Source organism: Dunckerocampus dactyliophorus, chromosome 3 (genome assembly GCF_027744805.1).
Source record: "Dunckerocampus dactyliophorus isolate RoL2022-P2 chromosome 3, RoL_Ddac_1.1, whole genome shotgun sequence".
NCBI lineage: Eukaryota > Metazoa > Chordata > Actinopteri > Syngnathiformes > Syngnathidae > Dunckerocampus > Dunckerocampus dactyliophorus.
The window spans coordinates 11530816-11554223 of NC_072821.1; the positions used below are offsets into that span (position 1 = coordinate 11530816).

The window sequence follows — 23408 nt, forward strand, 5'->3', positions numbered from 1 at the left end:
TTTGGAACCACAGCACAGCATTTATTAAGAATTTTCTGTTATTTTTGCTAACTCGGTGAACTTGCCAATTATTAACGTCTTCTGGAATTTTATTAATCTTTTAAAAATATTACAAGTTTACGTTTTTTTTAATACAGTACGGCTCCATGCTGCCGCCTCCATCGCAGCTGGCCGCCCTCACGTGACGTCACTTCCCGGATGAACGAATCTGCTTAAAAACAATCCGGAAGACGACAGAACATGTCGGAACTGCTGGAGTATCTTAAAGTCTACAAGGTTTAAACAAATACAGATATTTTAGATTTATTTTAACGCAGTTACATTGCCAAAGAGACAGTACACAGTAATGTGTGTTATCGTCAATTGTATGTAATTCAAGAATCCAAAGTGTAGCCTAGCTTCGTGTTTTTGAGCCAACATTGTTTAAAAAAACTGCCAGTTTCAGATAATAAACAACATACAAAGACATGGGCAATGGAATGAATAAGGTAAGTTCCGACATTATTTACTATTTGGTGTTCTCGTATTGTGTTACAGTGGTCTGTATTCAATGGTCTTCAATCACGACACATTTGGACAGTTTACGTTCAATTGGCTGTTTAAGGTTTTAGTTGTTATTGTATAACTTTGTGTTTTTTAGTAACGGGGTATCCTTATAGATATGCTTACATGTACACATGCAGAAATCCTTCAACAAGTAAGACATTGTAAACAAACACCAAGCAAAGTGTTGTTCAAACAGAGCAAAGAGTGATACCAAATCAAAAGGACTTTGCTTGCACTTACTTTTGACAATGTTATTCAGCAAGGAACAAAGTCCATGGGGGTATACCGTGAAGCGAGTTTAGTGGGTTAGCAAGGTGTGTGGAGTGTAAAGCCAGGCTTGCCTGTTCAACAAAGATAGTTCTATTTTTAAGAAGCTATATCACCATTGTAACTTGGGCTAAACTCATAACCTGGCCTCGAACGGGTTAAATCCAGACTTTCGGAGATGGCATCACCATTTATTGAGAAACCGCTGGATGTGGGAGCAAGAATAGTTTTGAGATCACACTGATCCGCTTGCATTCCCTGATGAAATTCTCTATAAGGGATATAGATTTTCAAGTCTAGGGAATACACTACATTTGCTCACTTCTTGAGCCATGCATCTGGAATAAAATGCAATATGAAATATTAACTTGGCCAATGTTATCAGGTGTATATGTCACAGCAGTCCCTGCATTAGTATTCTTATATTACAATATTTCCTGGAGGAATAAGCATGCTGAGGCATCAATCAACATGTCAACACTACCACAGAGTGGTCACAACGAGGTACAGCGTTTTTTAATTTAGAGCAGTAAAATATGACAACAATATAGACTTATTTCAAAGATGGAAAAAGACAGTTGTTGCTCCAATTTATTTATTCTCTAAATGGATACATTTTAATATGCCAAAGTTGTGCAGTGTTGAGCGCTGATAAATGAAAAGGCTAGTAGGGTGTAGTTAGTATAATAATCAGTGTTAACTTTGCATTCATACGCTCAGAATTATTCTGCCAGCGGTCCTCCCTTGCTTTTTTGGAGGCAACAGTGTTGCTTTTGGCAGTAATAATATTTTTCAACTCCTCATAACACTCCATAATAATCACTTACTCATATTGGGTAAAATACACTTGACGGGGATCGTTTTGCTTTTGAGTGGAGGTAGAATAATATGACGTCAAATGCCCCCTTTTATGCGAACATGCACTGAGCACCGGACTCGACCACCCCCACCCTCATAGGATCTGTTCCTCATCTGACCTCTGACCATCCAATGATGAGTCTGAAATATTACAGGAGGGGCCAAATCAGTATCATATTTTACCTCCTGATAATTCTACTACCATCGTACATGTTGTTTACATCTACTAGTCATATTTGCAGATATGGTAATAGTATTTTGCCAGTGCATTATTTGATCAGAAAATGGACATCCTCCTTTCCAGTCATCACTTCTTCCTTGGGATGACGCTTCAGTGCTTCAGTCCTTGTATGTCCCTGGGAAATGTTGCTTTAGCTGTGCTTGGTGGTTCTTAAGGCTTAAGCCTCAAATCCAATCAGGCTCAAGTCAGGACACATTTGTTCCTTTTTAGGGGAACATTTTTGAAGCTGGACTGTGATGTAGAAACTCACGAGTGTACAACATGTCTGTGACTTCTGCTTCGCAGGTTGTTGACGGCCTCTACCTTGGGAATATAAGAGGTAAGAAACGCTATATTGTATTTATCTGAACTTTTATTGGAACACATTTACTGAAAACAAACATTAACTCTAAGCCTGTAGGACAAATGCAAAGAATATGAACTTGACTTTATTTACAGTGATGAACATAGCCAAATGGTCTTAACTACATAACTAATTGCAAAGTATTATCAGGTGAATTATATTACGAATTTAGAACATATATTCCTATGTATTATTGTAATATAATATACAGTACAGTTATTCTCAATTACTAGATTACAATCTTTCCACCACTCCTAGTTGCAATATCAAAGTCATTGTGTGTTTCGTCCTTTATTGGACTGCTTGGTTGGTCGAATAAACAATGTACAGTATTGGATAGATACCTGGTTAATCTAGCCCCCTTTTTGTTATTTTCACTACAAGACAGAGAGATATCCCTAGCTATTTTAGTTTCAATGTAGGTAATGGATTCCAATAACGGTTAAATGATGGTTTTAACTGTGAGTTTTTACTCTTCTTCACACTGAATTGGTATGAGTGTGTTTGTCACTACAGTGCACGGCCCACTTAAAATGGCATTTGAAGTGCTCTAACTTTAGCCGCTGAGCAGATGGCTCTAGCACAAAGTGACCATGGGAGTAACTGTCATTGATAATCAGTCATCATTGTGTGCCAACTTTCAAATTCTCTGACACTACATAACATTTACCCCCTCTGTCCTTGACCTAGATGCAGAAAACCACCAAAGCCTGTCACAGAATGGCATCACCCATATTCTGTCTGTGTATAACAACGCTAGACCTGTGTTTGAGGTTAGTGTAATAAAAATGCTGTGAACATTTCATATACTTGCCTTATAATTATCTTCCGTAGGTGTTCAGTGGGTCTTTAATATTGTGGTGTGTGTTGTTAGCCAGCAGAGGGCAGTGACGAGTTACATTTGATTGCGCGTGTTCTTTAAGTGTATGTGGACCACCATCAAGAAATAGATTTTGTGAGGAATTGTGTATTTGTGTTGTACAGTAATCCCAATATTAGATAAACGGTCATCATAGCTCAATGTGTAAGGACTACTAAGGGCTTTGGAACATTGAGTTCCCAAAGGGGAAGGGTTCAAGTCCCACTGTGGACAAAAAATACATTACAACTAGTTTCTTGAAGATATGCCAGTCGGATTCCTGCTATCAAGGCACTGAATATTTAAAATGTGACATATTTGTATAATTTCCTCACAAATGCAATATTGGTTATATTGGGGTGTCTGACAATCCAAATTGCAATGAACACAAGGTTGTTGCATCAGCAGTATGTAATCTCCTTTGTTTTTTTGTAAATGTATGTTGTTCAGGACAAGACCTACCTTTGTATTCATGCAGCGGATGCCTCCAGCGAGAACCTGTGAGTATTAACACACACATGCAACCTTGGACATTTTAATACCATGTGAGCATTGATATTTGGATGAGTCATGTCATGAGGTTTATTATTATAGTACAGAACAACAAATAACTTGGTGACAGTAATGCTTCTAATGGTTACCCATCACCTCCTTTGTGTAGTATGTAGTGTAAAAAGTAGTGTTTCTCCAATGCAGTAATCTTGCATTCAGTGTAAGATTTTTTTTTCTATATCTGTTGTTGCATGAGTATTAACGGTGCGGAGAGAGTGTGCCTGGATAATTCCATGTGTCATCTGATAGGTGTTGTAAGCATCATGAGCTGGCCCTCCACCCTGGCAGTGGTCTGTGAGTCAGTGTTTATGTTAAGTTCCATGTAGCTTCTGTTCATGCAACTCTGTCTTAACACATTTTGGACTAACCACGCAAGGCACTTCCAGAGTGTCAGTCACAGTTGTAATATCCATATAGAACATGTCCCATGACCACCTTTTTACTAGATCTTATAGCCAATGGAAGGCAGTGATGAGGTTTTTCCTTGCAGCACTGGTCGGGCAGGGTTGTGCTGCCATTTGCACTTACTGTTTGTGTCATGGCTCGGCACTGTAATATATTTGTGCATACTAAATATTTGGGGTTTGGTGTACGTCTTAATCCTTTAAAAAGCCCCATAAAGTGACTTAGGTAGAGGAGTAGCTTTGTTGCCAGGATGGATGTTGCTGATTTGTGTGGAGAGGTCTGACCTCCAGTGTTGCAATCAGGCACCTTCCCTCAGGCCGCAGAGGAAGGAAACCTCAGTGACATCTGGCTGTTGCCTTTGACCACCCACTGCTTTAATGATCCCCACTCTGTCACAATCTCCAGTCTGACTGATGTGAGTGGCGAGGCCAACTGCCGCTCGCAGAGCAGCTCAGGGGCCCCTGCCGTTCTGGGGGCCTCTCCCGTTGAATGAGGTCCACAGCAAAGACTATTGTTCATACTGTTAAGAGCTTCTTCCAACCCTAATATCTATATTGTGGTGTAGATGGCATGCCAGCCCTGGTTAAAGCTCCTTTTTCCCCACATTACATTTATAGAGAAAAACTATAGTTGACTCAAGCAGAAAAAAAAATCCCAATCAAAATTTTAAGACCAATTGGAAAAATTGCAAGAATTTACGTTTTGCACTGTTGATCTTAAGGAGGTTCTAAGTACTATAGAGCTTCAGAATGCAGAAAAAGAAATAGGAGTGAGACAAAAACGTTTTGAGCAAGCAATTCATTGCAAACAACCATTAAACTGAAATAGGCTGTTCATCAGCTGATCAAAAGTTTAAAACCATTAAAACTCAAAAAAGTCAGAAACCCCTCTAAAATAGAAATAAAATGTTCAAAAAGGATTCTGTAATGAGTAGCTGCACCTTTCTTGCTAATCACCTCAAAAACTGGTTTGGCCATGCTTGATGCCAGTGTTTCCAGGAGGCTAGTCGGAATGTTGCTCCAGGTGCTCAAGATGGCTTCACGGAGGGCATTCACTGATGTCCATTTTTGTAAACTTCCCTTGCCATCAGTTTCCAAATGTTCACATTTGGATTTAGATCAGGGGAACACACAGGATGGCCCAAACGAGTGAGGTTATTACTCTGGAAGAAGTCCTTTGTCACACGGGCATTATGAACTGCAGCACTGTCCTGTTGAAAATCCCAGTCATTACCACACAGACGAGGGCCTTCAGCCATAAGGGATGCCCCATGCAACATCTCCACACAGCCAGTTTGACACCCCTGCACAAGCTAAATCTCCATTGTTCCACTGAAGGAAAAAGCAAACCAGATCATGATGGCCCCCTCCACTGTGCCGTGTGGAAACATCTCAGGCGGGATCTCCTTGTCATGTCAGTAACATTGGAAGCCATCAGGACCGTCAAGGTTACATTCTTTCTCATCATAGAATAAAACTTTCTTCCGCCTTTCAATGTCTCATGTTTGGTGCTCTTGTGCAAATTCCAAACAGGCAATTTTGCGGCGTCGAAGGAGGTGAGGCCTTTGGAGATGTTTTTTGTTTTTAACGCCTTTCTCTCATAGATGCCATCTGATGGTTATCAGACTGCACTCGGCACCAGTAACAACCTTCATTTGGGCTGAGGATGGTCCCGTGTCTTGTCGGACAGCCAATTGGATCCTCTGGCTCAGGGCCAGTGACTCTTTTTAAAGTCTACACCACTTGACTTTTTCCTTCCATAACACCCAGGATATTATAAGAAGTTTCAAATGACTGTCTTACTGTTTCCAACCTCAGCAACAATTGCGCGTTGCGAGAGGCCTTACTTATGCAGCTCAACAGTCGAAAGCTTTTTTGCCTTTGTCATCAGGGGATCATGACAGCGTGAATACCTGACAGAAAATGACAATTGAATCCACATTTTTGCCAAGATTTTGGCTTTTAAAAGGTTGTGGCTGTGTGCACCACTAATTTTTTGACACACAAAAACGTGCGCACCTGTTTCACCCTAAGCCCACACCTAGTTTGAAGAAACGCAGCGGTGTGGCAGTTGATTCGGAGCCACAAGCTGGAACAAATACTGAGCAGAAATGGACTAAGAAAAGGATATTTTGAAAGGTAAGTTTAGCTTCAAAGCCCTGGCAGATGGCTCTCTCAACAAGACCAAAGTTATTTGTATCTACAGTCGCTGTGAGCCTTGTGTGGGGGCCTTGTGTCAATGTGAGAAAGGCGGAAGTGAGCGACCACACACACAGCGCTCAATCAGATGACAGTAAAGGCTTGCATTGGAATTTATTAGCGTTATTATTAGTAGTAGTATTGATTAGCGTTTGTTCTTGAACTGCTGTCTTTGTCAAAGATGGCTAAAAGTTGCATGTTTAAAGACCCGCGGTGTCATACTTTTGCTTCATTGAAGTCGCCAGACTAAGAAAAGTGTGATAAAGTGTGTGTTAAAGAGTGTTTGTGTGTGTGTGTGTTTGTCTCTGTAAAAGAGTGTTTGGAAGTGAAGTATAAGCTACAGACTGACTGCACTACGGTACATTGGCACAGTCCTAGTTCTGCTGACTGCTTACTGAGCACTTTATTTTTTGTTGTCAATATTGTCAATATTGTCAACATTTGTTGTCAAGTTCTCAATATTTATTTTTCTAATACCTTGATTTCATTTCACTTAGTTGTTGGGTGTATTTTGCAACCTTTTTATTTGTACTGTTAACCACAATTATATTTTGTGAAGTTATTTGCTTGAAGAGAAGGATATTTGAGTGATGGACCGTTTACCAGTGGCTACTTGTTGTGTTTTTATACATTGAGATCCATTTTGTGTTGAGCTGTTGAAAAAAACTGAATGTTTAATAAACAAAAATTTGCATAAAGCAAACATATTATCCAGTCTCATGTTGATAGGTGTATTAAAAATGTGATCTTTCAAAGGTACACTTATTATAGATAAAAACTTATTTCTATCTGTGATTAATTGTGATTAATTAGTTCACGAGTTCACTATGCACAACAGACAATTAATCGTGCTTAAATATTTTTAATCGATTGATATAATAAATAAATAAATATAGGACATATATAGAGCAAAGAACTATATATAGTATATATGTAGCATATATACTATATACTACAAATAATTGGTAACTTAAAACGTTGTAATGGACGCCACAGGCCTCACTATAAGACAGAGGAAATGTAATAATTAGTTAGATATAATATAAAAAAGTTATATTACAGCAATGTCATTGTTGAAAATGCAATTGTACTGGCTAATTTTTTTTTCTCCAAAAAGTGATTGTATTTTATGGGGGCAAAAGTGCCTTAGAATGTTAAATAAAATAAAATGTATGTCATCTCAGTTTGCCATGATCTTTTTATGTGAGATGAGCATTTATTTATTTATTTATTTATTATTCATCCATCCATTTATTTATTTGTTTTTTGTGTTTTGTGCTGTTTGTCAATCTTTTTAAGTGTGGTATTCAGAAGTAATTCCACTTTCACTATCAGTTCCACTTTAATTTAAAAAAATCAAACTTTACTTCCACAGAGTCCTGAGACCGAATGCTTTGCCTCTGCACTTTTCGCCAGATTCAGCTGGTTTAAACTTAAATACTACTCAATTTCTGCATATTAAACAAGATGAGCGGAAGCCTCAGTTGCTGGGAAGACACAACAAAGTGCTGAAGAGACAAGTTCTGAACTTTGAGTCTCAGGAAGAAGTGTCGGTGGTGTCTATTTTAGCCAGAGACTGTTACTGTGTCTGCTGTTGAGTAACCAGAAGCTGGTCCCAGGAGTCTGCTATCTGCCTTCTACTTCTTGATTGTGTGAAATCAGTGTTTCCTAACTGCTTGCAAGGATTATTCATGTCCACCACATTATGTCTGCCTTATGTCAAGTCATGCCTTTGTTTGTTAGGCAGGGTTTTACAAGAAAAAAAAACTTTTATTACACTTAATTAAGACAGGTTCATTTGTATTTGCATGGTTGAGAATGAATTAAGCCAGAGACCAACGTGTGCGTGTGTTTTCACGTAGACACAATGGATGACATTTACTTCCTTTGTCTGTTGTTCTGCTCTCTGGTCTACCACTCGGGTTGGGCATCGAGTCTCGAGCATCGATGGGAAATTCAAACGATGCCCAACCCTATCTACCACACAGTCTCAGTATGAGCACCACTTTTGGCCCAACCTGACACATCCATTTATGAAAAGTAGCTTCTTCATTGTAGGGCATTTCACTGTATTTGAGTCATCTGTACATTAGACTCGTATCACATCCCAGTTGGATAAGCCACAAGCACAAAGGCCACTTCCTTGTACTTTCATTTCAAGATGCTTTTCTCAATTCCTATAATGCTTGAGCTATTTTTAGCTTTACAACCTTTTAAGCTACTGTACTTGTAAATCAACAATTGCTTCTTGATTTAAAATGAATGGTACAGTATTTGAAGTGTGTTGATTTCTTTTACAGGTTGCAACATTTTAAAGAGTGCATCCGCTTCATCCATGAATGTCGACTGAATGGAGGAGCGTGTCTTGTTCACTGGTAGGTGGACTGTCACATTTAGCACTCTACCCAGCATGCAGCATTTAACCGGAGGAGGATATAAACATGACTGCCACAATATTAAGTACACCTGCACAATCCAATGAGACCCAGTACAAGAGAAGCGTGCTTGTGGTTGTATTTTGCAGTATACTGTACTGTACTGTATCATACAGAGAGCTGTATCTAGTAGGGGTGTCATGAGATCTCGCAAGATTAAAACATGAGTATCTGCCAAGCAGTGCAATGCCGGTCTGCATGCTCTGAAACCTCCACAATGCAACCCGACAGACAGACAGTGCTAACAAGGCAGACACACCCTTCCCTCACCTGGCAGCACATCGCCTTCCTGGTGAAACACGCATGGGTGTCCAAAGTGTGGCGCAGTGGTCATCTGTTGAACGTGGCTCATTGCAGAAAGAAAATCAACAAAAACACAGTAAAAGTGAAAGTGAGAAAATACATGTCACAAAAGCCAATTCCGCATCTTTACAAAGTGAAAGATGACATATTAGGGGAAATATTGCATTATTATACAGTATTATATACTGCTCAAAAAAATTAGAGGAACACTTCAAAAACACATCAGATCTAAACTGGGGAAAAAATTATCATGAATATCTTTCCTGATAATAATTGGGTGATGTATTAGTAACAAAATGATGCCACATAATTTGATAGAAATGAAAATGATCACCCTATAGAGGGGGGAAATCAAAGACACCCCAAAAATGAAAGTGAAAAAATGATGCAGCAGACTGGTCCATTTTGCTAAAATGTCATTGTAGCAACTCAAAATGATTCTCAGTAGTTTGTGTGGCCCCCACGTGCTTGTACGCATGCCTGACAACGTCGAGGCATGCTCCTAATGAGACTACGGATGGTGTACTGGGGGATCTCCTCCCAGATTCGATGGCGTGATTAAGGCAGTTGAGAATATGAGGAAGGGGGTTGATGACTGTGTTGCGCGAGTGATGTGGTGCGAACAACGTGCCTTGAACGCCGAGGAGCAGATAGCTAGCATGCAAGCTAAGCTAACAAAGCTGGAATCCAAATATTCCGCAATGGAAGACAAACCCCTGGACTTATAAGCGAGATCACGACAAAACAACTTGAAGCTCGTGAACGCACACAGTTTATGTGGCCACAAAAGACTGACTGACCATTCATTCTTTGTGCCCATGCAGCCTTGCAGGTGTCTCGCGCAGCACCACCATGGTGGTGGCCTACCTGATGACCGTCACCCACTACAGCTGGGAGGAGTGTCTCACTGCAGTCAAGGCCGTGCGCTCCTTTGTTGGCCCCAACTGTGGTTTCCAGCAGCAGCTGCAGGAGTACCAGACAAAGCAAGTTTCAGAGGTACATGCGAGAAGTTAACACTTTATTCCGACATAGGAGATACAAATATTATGCCTTTGCAAATATAAATGATCCGTGCAGACTTTTCACAGGGTTGTGTCTTTTTAAGATTGATTTTGGATAACATGGTTGAAATTCGAACTATTTATTTTTTATTTTCTCTTTGCTTGTCAGATTAAGAAACCGATAACATGTGGCCTTAAAGCTGTAGGTATACCCTGCAATAAACCATGTGCATTCCACTATATACATTTGAATACCTTCTCTTTCATTCTAATATAGAATAATAACCATTAAGAGTATGCACTGTATAAAACTCGTTTTGAAAGTTCTTGAACTTGACGAGGGAGCGTTAACAAAATATTAGAAACAGCTACTGTAAGGTGCCACTACAACCGCAATAAACATATTATTTAATTCATAACTCTCAGACAGTATCTTTTTTATGTCTGTTAGTTATTGTCTTCTTGTTTTTACAGCTCATTTATTGGATGACATTAGATGTGTAGGTGTACCTTTTGTGACTAATTAGTATTATTTTTCCAGCAGCAGATATTCATATTACTAGTCTTGTGTACGTTTTCCATATACCCCGTTTCAAACTGTCACACTTCAGATTGGCTTGTCATTTTGACACGTTTCACATTTAGTTGAAAGATGCAGTGTGTGTGTGTGTGTGTGTGTGTGCTGGCTGCCGTTCCACCAGCACTGACCAAGCCACAGGGCAGAGAAGGGGAACCGCGGGTGGGTGGAATGGGGGGTTTGCTGGGATTGCATCAACTTGATATTGCTCATCACGTGTTTTCCATCACTGTTAGGATCTTACAAAATGTTTGCATGCACTGATTTTGAGGATTTGAATGGAAGTTGCATGTCTACATGTGAGTTTTCCCTCATCTCCCTGCGATAGAAAGGGAGACTCCGGATGAAAACTGTTTTTTTTTTGTTTTTTTTTTATTCTGTAGTGTGCATGTTCACATCCTGCCAAGATGAATGACGTATGAAGTTTACTCAAAATGAAGTAATTAACCTCGAAGCAATAAATCTATCCTAGTATTTTTTGATAAAATAACCAAATTTAGTTTATAATTGCGTTGTCAAACTGCACTGCATTATATTGACAACTGTTTCTATTATTTTGGTAACCTTATGGAGTTACTTTAGTGATTAAAGGTACAGTGGTGCCTCGGGTTTCGTCTGTCCTGGTTTTGGTACGATTTGGTTTTCAATGAAATTCAGTTCCAAAAATATGTCTTGGTTTCCGTACGCTGTCTCGGTTATCGCACGGCCAAACATAAGCGCCTAACTAGTTACTTATTTAATTTCATTTATTAAACAGGAAGAATTAAACACAACAGTTTTGTTACAAGGAATGGGGCATGACTCCATTAAAAAACTGGCTTGCAACAGGTTCCTGTTCTGCAGCTCAAGTAAGAAAAGACACAATCACAAGAAACATACACAAGACAGGAGAGACACACCACTCCTGCATCATATCCACACGGAGGTCTAGCATCAGATCTGTTTGCCTGCGTATGATTCAGCGGAATTGAGTGGCCAAACAAAGAATCCCATGCGTCTTGTCATGTTATTAATACACTGCGTGAGTCCAACTGTGTTTGTAATGTGCCTGCTCTCAAATCCCTACTGGAAGTCATTGTCCTCCAGCTCTGTTGCCCCGTATGTCATCAGTAGTTCTTTGCTAACTGACTCAGTTAAACAACAAGTCTCTGCTTTTGTTTATTGCAAACAGCTGCAAAATAACCCAACATGGGTCCAAAAAAGTTGCAGGGCTTTGGTAAAGAAGGTGAAAACCACTATTGAATTCAAGAAAAAAAAAAGCCGAAGCAAAACATGAAGGTGGTGTCTGTGTGGCTTTTTCCTCCCTCCCCTCCGCTCATTGCCGTCTTTCCTAACAAGTCTTCAATTATGGTAAAAGTGACGTAAATGTTAATTTATCCATTTCCTTCATCTTTTATAATTATTTTGCATTGTTTTCTGCATGTGAAACTATAATTATTCTCTATAAAATGTGTTTTCTGTTCATATTTTTCGGTGTCTGCAACAGATTAATTGGATTTACTTTATTTCTTATGGGAAATATTGATTTAGTTTCAGTACAGTTTGGTTTTCGACAGACCTTTTGGAACGGATTAATAATGAAATCCGAGGTACCACTGTATTAGTAAAAGCCCTCTGTATGATACAGTGCTGTTTTTCACGCTTCATATTCCAACCGCAAATTTTAACACATTGCTTAAGGAATACCTCTCCTGATGCAGCTCCTATATTGGATGTTACTCAGTTGTAGTTTTGTCATGGATGCCATGTAGTACTGTATCTCCTCATGTGTGATACTTGGAGTGGAAATGAAGTTTACGCTTCACTCAGTTGAAAATATGCTGATGATGTCCACCAGTGGATTGCGTGACATCCGTCAGATAAGGTGAATTCTTTCGGTTAGCTTCTACTTTTATCAGGACGTACGTGTTTACGGATGTATGTAATAACATTTTATGTTCCTTAATCGATATGTAACCAAACTTAATGATACAATAACTTGAAATGAAACACCTGTAAAATAAGGGAGCACAGGTAGTGTGGAGTGGCTCATTAAAACCTTTGCCCTCACGTTATCCGACGCACCTGACATATCTGACATATTTGGTTTATGCAGGGTGGAACATTAAAGGTTAGACACAATCTTTTTCAGGACACAGATTTACCTTTTTCTCCTGGAATTTTACTTTTCCATAGGGAACAATGCAAACGTACGTATACATTATTATTATTTTTTTTAATTCTTGACTATCATACAAGTCAAGGGTTGTATAATTCAATAATACATAATAATGTAATAAATGACTGGTCCTTGATAAAGCGTGATGGGTAGTGTTTAAGGCAGTAGAAGGGGAAACTGTCATGCAGGTTTAAAGTCAAGCTCTATTATCATTACCTTTGATGATGTGTGACAGAGGTTGGATTGCTGTGTGTGCCAAGGAGGTGATTGTCTTCACATTTAACTAACTAACGACACACTGACTTTGCGGTGTATATTTCATTCTTTTTCACTTTAGCAATATTGTTCCCGTTTTAGCTGTTCCAGCTACCGCGCATTGAGTTGAATTTCCACTTCAGTTCTATGGTTATCATCACACAATTGTGGAGTTATTCATTTAGATGGCTGTTGAAATCTTATAAGATTTGATGATGGGCTGACTTACATTTTCTTGTGCAACTTAAAGGTGTTTTTTCCAGAGAGGGGTGTCTATACTGTAGTCAGACTGTCAGGTGCAGCCAGCAACTATTTTCTTAATGGCGCACAGCATGGTTTGAAAATAAAAATACATGGCCCACATTTAAACATGACAACAAAGGATTACAGTAGATACAGAAAAAAGTTGAAATGTTGAACATTGAAGATATCCAAACACAAATAACTATTTGATTTGTTACCTAATATAGGCTGTTTTTTCTTGAAATATATTAAATCTGGACCAACATTGGATTGGTTTCAGTTTTTAGTTTGTTTGATAAACATAAAGTGAAGAATAGCAAAGAACTGGTCCCCCATCATTCAGTTTTTCTGTATGTTTAGACACCTATGCTTTAGAACATTCACATTTTGAATGAATCTGAAAATGTATTGGCATAAAAAGTTGTAGAACTGCTAATTATTTATATAATAACTAAAATCTAAATTAACATAGTTCAGTTTCGTAGTTGTTGATATTAAGCACATTTAGCATTTCAGCTGAGGAATGTACGAACAACGATGGTGGAAATGGAACTCGGTACACCTCTTATCTGTGTTTGGTCAGACCATTTTGGTCCAACCTGTTGTCACACAGTATTCAGTAATGATGGTGCTGAGCAGAAGATAATACTTAATTTGCTCATGTGCCCACAGTATCGAGCATGGCTGCAGTCCAGTTTCCAACCCAGTCCGTTTAATGACCCGGAGCAGGTGGGCGCCCTGCTGATCCAGTACACAGAGCAACAGGAAACCCAGAGGCGAGGTGGAGACCAGCGCTGGATAAAACAAGACATGGACACTTGCTCTCTGCCGTCAACTCATCCTGAAGACAGCAGCTAAAACATGAAGTCAAAATACTTAATTTATACTTCACGCTAATCCCTCTTGCAATGGGTTGATTCTGATGCAGGCTGTACATACCTCACCCCTAGTACCTCCTTGGTTTCTTCACCGAGCCCATCAGTGCTCAGACGCCTTACTCTGAAATGCCTCAGCACTTTAGCCATGATGACATCACCTGTGCTTCCATGCGGATCCTGTCAAACTGTTGCAATATGCTCAGCAGCCTTAAAGATGTGCCATCGGTGCACACTAGGTGAACAATTGGTGTCTGTGGACTGCTGCTTTACTGATTTTGGTGTAAATTACCCTATTTACCCGGATATAAGATGGTACTTTTTCTCTTTGAAAACATTTACAAAAAACAGGTCAACTTATGGTTGTGGTGTAGAGATTTATACATGCAAACCAACAGGCTGCAGTGTCTGCAGAGCACTGCACCAACCACACAAAGGGAGAGAGCGGAGCAGGGAAAACACAGAGGAGCTACAGTATGATGCTCATTTTAAGGTAATGGTCACCACTGAGGAGCTAAGAAATATGATGAATGAAATGCGTACGATATTGAAAACGTAATTTTGAAATAAGATTTTGTCTTAATTTTTTTTTTTCCGAAAACAGGTCATGAAGATAACCGAGCCTCTTACCTATTACCTATTCAGGTAATACGATATCCGGGTCAATATGGTAATCAGAAATGACACACTAGATATAATGCTGTTTTTGGAAAATTAACGCACATCTTCCTTCTAAGCAAATCATTAAAATGTTGCTCTTTAATGAAGGATCCCTGAAGTCCAAACACTACAGTCTTCCTGATTGTAATGAAGCTCTAATTTGATCTTTTTTGGGTGTAAAGATTTTTTGGTCTTTTACTTTTATTAGTACAGTTAGTTGTTTTAATTGCACATTTTTTGTTCATTCACTTTCTATGCCGCTTGTCCTCACAAGGGTCATGGGTGGACATTTTTGTGTATTTTAATAAAAATGCAATCACTGACAATTACATCATAATGATACATGTGTACATGATGCTTACCAACACAATAAATGGATGTTATTGGATTATGATAGTATATTATTATGGATTCAGATAATATATATTTATACATTTTTGTTCTATTTTTTCAAATGCTGGTGGGATAGCTGGACCCTGAACAATAACAATGCATAAATGGTAATAACTGATTATTAAAAATAATCAGATCTTAGTCAAGTGGAAAATCACCAACACAGCTCACTGATGCTGAATTCTAATAAATTGTATAGTGTTCTCAGAACAGAGTGGCAAAAGGAGGAATCTACAGAAATCCCCACGCCACAAGGTTACTTGTGACTCTCCCTGCAAGGAGTGTTGACGCGGGCAGGAACATTAAAGCCAGCTTGTGTCAGTCAGGTCAAGCCATTTCTTGTAAATGCCCACAGTTAAGATAACTACACTTCCGTAGTAGGCGGAGCCTGACGTAGCCTGGAAGGCGTCAATTGGTCAGCGTGAATATGAGCTCGTCACTGCGATTCACAACAAGGCGGCAATAAACCTGACAGGGAAGCGTGTTGGAATCATTTCAAACGTCTGACAGCTCCATCAACATCTCGTTGTAAGTGCTTTTACTTTCGCTTTTAAGGACATTTATGGTCTTTCTTTACAATTGTTATTTTTTAACACTTGTTCTTTTTTTTTTTTTTTTAATAAGACTTTCCTGGACTTTTTGGTTTAGGTGACCCAAACACGATGTCAAACTCAGGAGGTCGGAGACTGAAACAGTGGCTGATGGAGCAGATCCACAGTGCACAGTACACTGGACTCCTGTGGGAGGATGAAAGTCGAACCATGTTCCGAATTCCATGGAAACACGCAGGGAAACAGGATTACAACCAAGAAGTAGACGCATCCATTTTTAAGGTTGGTAGCCTACATTACACGTGAAATTAGGCTGGATTTCCTGTGGTACTCCTTTAAGACAGGCTCCGTTAGTGGTGCCTTCCTACAAATTATGGTGTTGACCAGTTAGTATCACATTACCTCTGTCTACCTATAATGATAATAACAATATATTATTATTATGATGTATTATTGAAATGATTATAATTAATAATAATAATGAGTAATAATAACAATATTACATTACAATGTGTTAACCTAACATATAACTTTGAACAACATTTTGTTTCCATGCCTTATGTAAATCATTTAAATAATAGAAATAGTCGCATTTAAAAACTAAAAAAAAACATCTATTTTTTAAGCTTAAATGCAAATAGAGACTATGTGTCACATGTCGTGTCTGCAGGCATGGGCCGTGTTTAAAGGCAAATTTAAGGAGGGCGACAAGGCAGAACCAGCGACTTGGAAGACCAGGCTGCGTTGTGCGCTTAATAAAAGTCCCGACTTTGAGGAGGTGACAGAAAGGTCTCAGCTGGACATCTCTGAACCATACAAAGTCTACCGAATCGTACCTGAGGACGAGCAGAAACGTAAGGTCTTGGACAAGCACAGTGTGTCCTTACACTCTTCAAATCTCTCATTATGCATCAGCACGTCATCTGTGACATGTAAATAGCGGATGTTCTGAATATTAAATGATGTTTAAAGGGTGTCTAATTCAGACCGTCTAGTGTCCCTCATGACTTAATCATGACTCATGAGCTGAAAACTAGTATGTTTGGAACCTGAGTAGAGTCTTGATGTCTTCTTCTATTGTGGATGCAAAGATGGAAGAAGTTCTGTGATGGTGGTGGCGGCTGCCAGCAGCTCTGGCGACATGACCGACATGGACTGCAGCCCTGCAGACATAGACGGGCTCATTAAAGAGGTAAAGCTCATTCTCGTTTGTCCGAGTCTTTCTTCATGACATACTACTACTTTGACATTTGCTTTTTTGCAGGAAGAAGGCTGCAGGATTCAGACCAGCCCGGAGTACTGGCCCCAGACCAGTGTCAGTGGTAAGCAACAAACATTTTCCACCACCACAAAATGTATTCATGAGACGTGACAAGCTTGTCTGTTGTTTGCTTGATGCTTTGTCAAATCAAACGCTGCAGTGGAAGCATTGACTAACATCCTGTTGAACTCTGCTGACTAGGGTGATTATTTCGTTGTTGTATAAATATTTCTGATGATGAGGCAAAGTAATGACACAACAGCGTGGTCAGAAGTTGTTGGGAATGTGTCCACAGTCTTAAGTCTTCTCCGTGTTCCACAGCTTTCTCGCTGCATCAGGACCCATTACCGTCTGGCGCTCTCTGCTCAGGTAATCATTTGAACATATACACAAGTACTTCACATAGGCCACGTAAAATACGATTGTCATATTTGTAAATATGACAAATCACTTGATTAGAAACCTGAAAGTCCATATCAGATAAAGGCGCAATAACATCAATTGTGAAGTGAACAAAACAGGAAACATGGGTATGGACTGTTAGTCAAGTGGATACACACTTGAATATTGCAGTTGCATAATGAAAAATGGAAACAAAACAAGACAAAAAAAGAAGGAGACAAGCTGGTTGCTTTCCTGGAGTCAGTGATGTCAAACAGAAAATATAGAAAAGTACTCAGAAGAGTGGAACAATTGTGGTCTGTCGTCACGGGGGTCGTTTGCAAAGAACAGTTTAAAGTGCATCTTTTTGTTCACTTTTACATGTATAAAAGTGAACATTTGTTCATGAATGAGTGAAAAATGAAATGAAAAGTGCTTTGCCACGTCTTTATTTCTGTTTCATAAGCCCACTTGAGCTGTGGCACTAAAACGGTGAAGTACCCTGAAGGGACATCTGACAGTTCCATTGAGCGTAAACAGCAATGACAGAAAATAAATCGCTCGATTCGCATTTTTATACTAATGTGCACTAACGCATTAGCGATTCAGCAATCACGGCCCCCGCAAATTTGCGAACTTTTGGTAAAAAAAAAGTTTTAAAAATATTTTCTGTCTCCAAAAATAGGCTAGACGTGATAATACAGGTAAAACGTACAGCATACACGTACCACTGGTAAAAAAAAAAAAACAACAACAAAAAAAAGTTGAGATTTTCCACTTTGCTCTGCAGTTTGAACATATCATAGTTGCTGTGAGACGCCAAAGTGAAACTTACATAACTTGTACACCGCGATGCCGATTCCATCGATTCATCGATCATCTTACCTCATCATTCATGAGTGGTGAATAACCTGTACATTTTATAATTTAGAATGTGTTTAATAAGTGTGTGAGGCATATTGAAGAGATACCGGCAGGGTTCTGGAGCTCAATCCAATCTAATCATTATAAAAACTTTTATTGCAAAAGTTGATACAAAATCTGAGGAAAATGTCAACATCAAGCAAGCAGAAGGGTTAGGACACTTTTATGGGCATTTCAATTCCGCTCAAATTTTTTCACTCGTGGTCCTGGTTACGCTACAGGACATTCCATGTATATCTACTATATGTATATCTATATATGTCTGCTTGAAAGGCAGCAGTGTGTAGCATGACACCACCAGGGCAACATGTAGGAAAATGTTTGTTATCAAGGTATTCATGTTGGATGTGGCTTAGTTATTCTACCTTCTATGCGAATTCTAAAAGAAATATGATACCGTTTGGGAAGTAATAATATTTATGGATCATCTTTGTGTCCTCCAGCCTTCTCCCAAATGATGATCTACTTCTACTACGGAGGAAAGCTGATGAGCAACACGCTGGTGACACATCCCGAAGGCTGTCGCATCTCCCCGTGCCAGCAGCACCCGGGTCGCGGCGCTCCCTACAGCTCTGACAGCATGCAGAGTGTTTACTTCCCGTCAGCGGAGCTCATCGAGTACGAACGCCAGCGTCATGTGACCCACAAGCTCCTGGGCCACCTGGAGCGAGGGCTCCTGCTGCGCGCCAACCAGGAGGGCATCTTCATCAAGAGGCTGTGCCAGAGCAGAGTCTTCTGGAGCGGACTGGCCGACGCGGAATCGCATTACAGCCCTGTGCCTTGTAAACTGGAGAGGGATGCTGTGGTGAAGATTTTTGACACTGGGAGGTTCCTGCAAGGTGAGCTCTTGTTTGTTTCCACTACTAAAACATCTGGCAAAGATCTTCTAACTTTGTGTTTCATGCTGCAGCACTGCAGCTGCACCAGGAGGGTGAGTTTCCAGCTCCTGATCCAACAGTCACCTTGTGCTTTGGAGAGGAGCTTCATGGCCTCAACACTGCCAAAAACAAGCTGATAATAGTGCAGGTAAGGTGTAGCCGGGACTTTGCTTTCTTCAGTTTAGTTGTTAAACTCTCCTGGCTTGTTGTAGATCACTGTGGTGAAGTGCCAACAGCTGCTGGAGGCAGTGAACTCACGCCGCCCGCAAACATACTGCGCCAACATGGAACTGTGTGAGGACGTCTCAGCAGAGCAGATGGCCCGCATTTACCAGGACCTGTGCGGCTTTAGTGGTCCACAAAGGTCCACCTGCTACAGGGAAAACATGCCCATCACCGCCTGAGCACGCGTGAGAGCGCAAGTGCACACTTGATCACATTCTCTGACTATGAGCTTCATCTGAATGTTTATGGTATTTTTCGTGCTTTTTGTATGCAAGAAGTTGAACCCTCTTCATCATTCCATTGGATCAGTGAAACAAGCAAAAATCAGCTAAAACATTAGGTACACCTGCACGGTCTATAAGATCCAGTACACAATTTGGCGCCTACAAGGATGGTACTGTTTTGACTGACACTGTCAGAAAGGCATCCGCTTACAAAATGTTTATTATTGCAGTACGCGATGCACTGCGTCATACTGGGAGATGTTTTTAAAGTTGCTTACGTTTACCAACAGATCTATTTCAAGTGTTGTTGTAGTTAAACAATTCACTCTGGGGACATGCTTTTTTAAAAATATCTTTGTAGGGCTCATCACTGTGCATTGAATGTCAACGAGGACATCCCTTGAATGAGCAAATCTGTGCATTTTGCTGTGTGTAATTTTACGAAATATGAATGTAAGTTTGTATGCTATTATATTACAGATAGGTTTTACTATCGTCACTTTTAAACGTTTTTAAATGTTTTAATCTGTCCATTCTTAATAAAATCGTATGTTCTCTGAATTACACTTTTGGTTGTTTGCATATCATGTTGTTATTGTACACTGATAGCGCACTGTTAGTACACTGACAGCAGGATAGTTTGGACCCTCACGTTTCCAATAGCGAAATGAGTCAATTGAAGTAAATGTGGAGTCTTCAAAAATGCTGCATTCTTAATATCGATCCATTCTTAAGAATGTACTTTATTTGAAGCATTGCTTCATTTTTGTGTGTCTGATAGTAATGTGAAACATTTACACAAGGGGTGTCCAAAGTGCGACCCGGGGGCCATTTGCGGCACGCGACTGTGATTTTATCGGCCCGCAGCACAGTCTGAAAATGTAATTTAACAAGGAAATTAAAAAAAAAAAACAACAGCAGCAAAAATGGGATAATCGATCAAAAGTCAAAATATTAAGAAAAGAAAAAAAGCCATAACTTCACAAGTAATAGTATAAAGAAAAATGTCATTTTAGCAGCATGAAGTTGAAATATTAAAGATTTTTTTAAAGTCAAAAACGAATAAAGTTGTAATTTTTGGAAACTTTCGTTGGGGGACAATTTATAAAATGAGAATGAAGTAAAAGTATTAGGAGAAGAAAACAATATACAAGAAGAAAGAAGAAGAAGAATATTTGGAAAATTATACAAAAAAAACATCACAAATAGAAAACAACAGAAATTTTGCCACAGTAAACTCAAAATATTAAGAGAATTTTTTTGTTGTTTTTCTAATGGGAAAAAAGTTGCACTTTTTTGAGAATAAACTTGTAATATGAGGACAAATATCATTTTAGTAACAATGTTGAAATAAAAAAAATACATTATTTTATTAAACAGATAAAAAAATATGGGAATAAAGTTATAATTACGAGAAGAAAATTCAAAAAGGAAAGCTGAAATGAAATAGTTGGAAAATGTAAAAGAAAACATCAGAAATGAAAAAAAAAAAACAGCTGTAATTTTACAGGAATAAAGTCAAAATATTAAGAAAAAAATCATAATCGACTGAAGAACAAAAGTCACAATTTTACAAGAATAAACTTGTATTATTATGGAAAAAACGTCATTTTTAGTAGCATTCCACCTCTATTACAAAGGTGAGATGCAGTTTTTTCATGAGCTACATGTCACGTCTTAGCATATCTATGTGTTGGTTTGCAAAATATCAAAGTGGCCCTTGCGTCCTTTCATTTTTCAGTATGTGGCCCTCGCTGGAAAAAGTTTGGACACGTCTGATTTAGACTGAGACGGATAACACTATTGAACACATGCAGGTGACCTTCAGTTAAAGGTCAGAAAGATGTTTCACACAATCGATCATTCCAGACCAGATCAATATTGTTAGATTGTGTCAAGTCAAGTTTAGACACATAGATCTTAGCTCATAGACACAGCGTGCTCTTAATTCACAGATTGCTCACTGAGTGAAGTATATATTGAGTGTTTCTGTGTGTGTGTGTGCGTGTGTTTGTGTGGTTTCAGGGGAGTTTTTATTCAATTCTACAGAACTGGAAGATTTGTAGACGTTGTCATAGGAAGCAGACAACCGCCCACATACTGTAGCTCAACAGAGCATGGAATCGTGCAAAAAAAAAAACAGCAAAAAAAAACTACACACCAATTTGCAATTATTATTTATGTATTCTCTTACGCTATGTATAGAATAAATGAAATGATCATTTGCCTATGGTGGTGGTGGTTCCCAAATGGAGCTCACGGGTGAAACCTCATGTCTCTGAGTTGAAATCCAAAAAAACATTTTCTACTATTTTTGTATCGTGTCCATTGTGTTGCAGATGAGTCATTCTCCTGAAAAAGGTACCAAAAGCATGACGTAGCGAGCAAAAAGTTGTTCTTTTCTAACCAATTTGCATATTAAACTAAAGCATCGCTTGTTCTGTTTCAGTTTATGATGAAAAACGTGCAGGGAAATATCACATTTTTGGTATATTTCATGGCAGCAGGGCACTGTTTACTGAAATCTCAGTTGGAAGATTACGTTAAACAATGGTGCCCTGCGATTGGCTGGCGGCCAGTCCGGCGTGTACCCCGCCTCTCGACCAAAGTCAGCTGGGATGGACATTAAAAAAATGCTCTTTATTTTATTTATTTACTCATTATTTATTTTGATACATGCTTGATTTGCAATTTCAATGAGTAAATAAATGAGTTGTAAGTCAAAGGTTTTGACGAAAACAATGTTCACATTTTTGCACGTGCCTGCGAGTGTCTCACCGTTTCTTTTGTTTTTCTGTGCACACACAGAAACAGTCGTGGAAAAATGACTCTTTTTATTACATATTTATGTTGGTGAGGCTTTTTCTGTGACGTTTTTTGGTGACATAATGGTGACGTATATTTCACATAACACAGAGCTCGTGGATGAACCATGGAAAACAGGGGTGTCCAAACTTTTTCCAGCGAGGGCCACGTAGTGAAAAATGAAAAAACGCAAGGGCCACCCACGTTGATATTTTGTAAAGCAACACACACGTTATTTATATTTCAAGAGTGATATACTGTATATATACATATAGATAGCATATTATTAGTATCAATTTTGCTCTTTGCTCCTTTTTTCCCATTTTTCAGTTTTGTAATTTTCCAAATATTCAAACTTTCTTCTTAAATAATCTTGGTCATTTTTATTTTTGTAATATTATGATTTTATTCCCATAATATTCTAACTTTTTCCAAAAATGACAACTTTAGATATTACGACTTACAAATAAATAAAATTTTTTCCTTAATATTTCAACACTGTGCTACTAAAATGACATTATTTTTCTTCATAAGGTTCCATGTTTATTTTTGTAAAATTGCACCCTTTTTCTTGTTCCAATACATACGTTTTTCCTTAATATTTTGACATTATTCTTGTAAAATTACAGCATTTTTTTTTTCATTTTTGCTGTTTTTTAAAAAATTCTTTCAGCTGTTTTGTAAATTTTCTTCTTGTATTTATGACCCAAAATATTGTGACTTTTTTTCGTAAAAATATAACTTTTTTCACAACCTAATTTTCCAAAAATGACAACTTTCTTTTCGTTCTGTTTTTTTCATAATATTATGACTTTAAAAAAAACGTCTTCTAAATACCAAATTACAACATTTTCTCATGATATTACATATTTTTTCTCTTAATATTTTCATTTCATTCTTGTAAAATTGCTGCTAATTTTTCCATTTTTTGCAGCGGCTGATTTTTTTGTGTGTTTTTGTGTTGTTTTTGTTACAATGTTTTGCGGGCCA

General features: G+C 38.7%; 2 protein-coding genes across 3 annotated transcripts; both read left to right on the forward strand.

Annotated features, from left to right (window-relative positions):
* Positions 1-206: 206 nt before the first annotated feature.
* Positions 207-15236, forward strand: dusp22a (dual specificity phosphatase 22a). Of its 2 annotated transcripts, XM_054771534.1 has the most exons (7): positions 207-488; positions 2198-2231; positions 2946-3028; positions 3565-3614; positions 8570-8644; positions 9832-10003; positions 13914-15214. In XM_054771534.1, the coding sequence occupies exons 1-7, from the start codon at positions 468-470 to the stop codon at positions 14097-14099; spliced, it is 621 nt and encodes a 206-aa protein (XP_054627509.1). In that variant the 5' UTR covers positions 207-467; the 3' UTR covers positions 14100-15214. The 2 variants fall into 2 exon arrangements, with proteins under 2 accessions (XP_054627509.1, XP_054627508.1); XM_054771533.1 differs by lacking the exon at positions 207-488 and having other exon boundaries at positions 2068-2231; positions 13914-15236.
* A 385-nt stretch (positions 15237-15621) lies between these two features.
* Positions 15622-20499, forward strand: irf8 (interferon regulatory factor 8). The gene is made up of 9 exons (XM_054771532.1): positions 15622-15697; positions 15794-16002; positions 16391-16574; positions 16812-16912; positions 16985-17042; positions 17303-17350; positions 18730-19125; positions 19197-19312; positions 19377-20499. Exons 2-9 carry the CDS (start codon positions 15832-15834, stop codon positions 19566-19568), a joined length of 1266 nt encoding a protein of 421 aa, XP_054627507.1. The 5' UTR covers positions 15622-15697; positions 15794-15831; the 3' UTR covers positions 19569-20499.
* The last annotated feature ends 2909 nt before the right edge of the window (positions 20500-23408 follow it).

What these genes read in the sequence shown, in the direction of transcription:
- irf8 (XM_054771532.1), top strand. Translation starts at nt 15,832, where the DNA reads ATGTCAAACTCAGGAGGTCGGAGACTGAAACAGTGGCTGATGGAGCAG. An exon ending in ACCTGAGGACGAGCAGAAAC is followed by an intron (nt 16,575 to 16,811) that starts GTAAGGTCTTGG and finishes GTGGATGCAAAG; the next exon opens with ATGGAAGAAGTTCTGTGATG. An exon ending in ACAAGCTGATAATAGTGCAG is followed by an intron (nt 19,313 to 19,376) that starts GTAAGGTGTAGC and finishes GGCTTGTTGTAG; the next exon opens with ATCACTGTGGTGAAGTGCCA.
- dusp22a (XM_054771533.1), top strand. Translation starts at nt 2,174, where the DNA reads ATGTCTGTGACTTCTGCTTCGCAGGTTGTTGACGGCCTCTACCTTGGG. An exon ending in CTACCTTGGGAATATAAGAG is followed by an intron (nt 2,232 to 2,945) that starts GTAAGAAACGCT and finishes TCCTTGACCTAG; the next exon opens with ATGCAGAAAACCACCAAAGC. An exon ending in GATGCCTCCAGCGAGAACCT is followed by an intron (nt 3,615 to 8,569) that starts GTGAGTATTAAC and finishes TTTCTTTTACAG; the next exon opens with GTTGCAACATTTTAAAGAGT.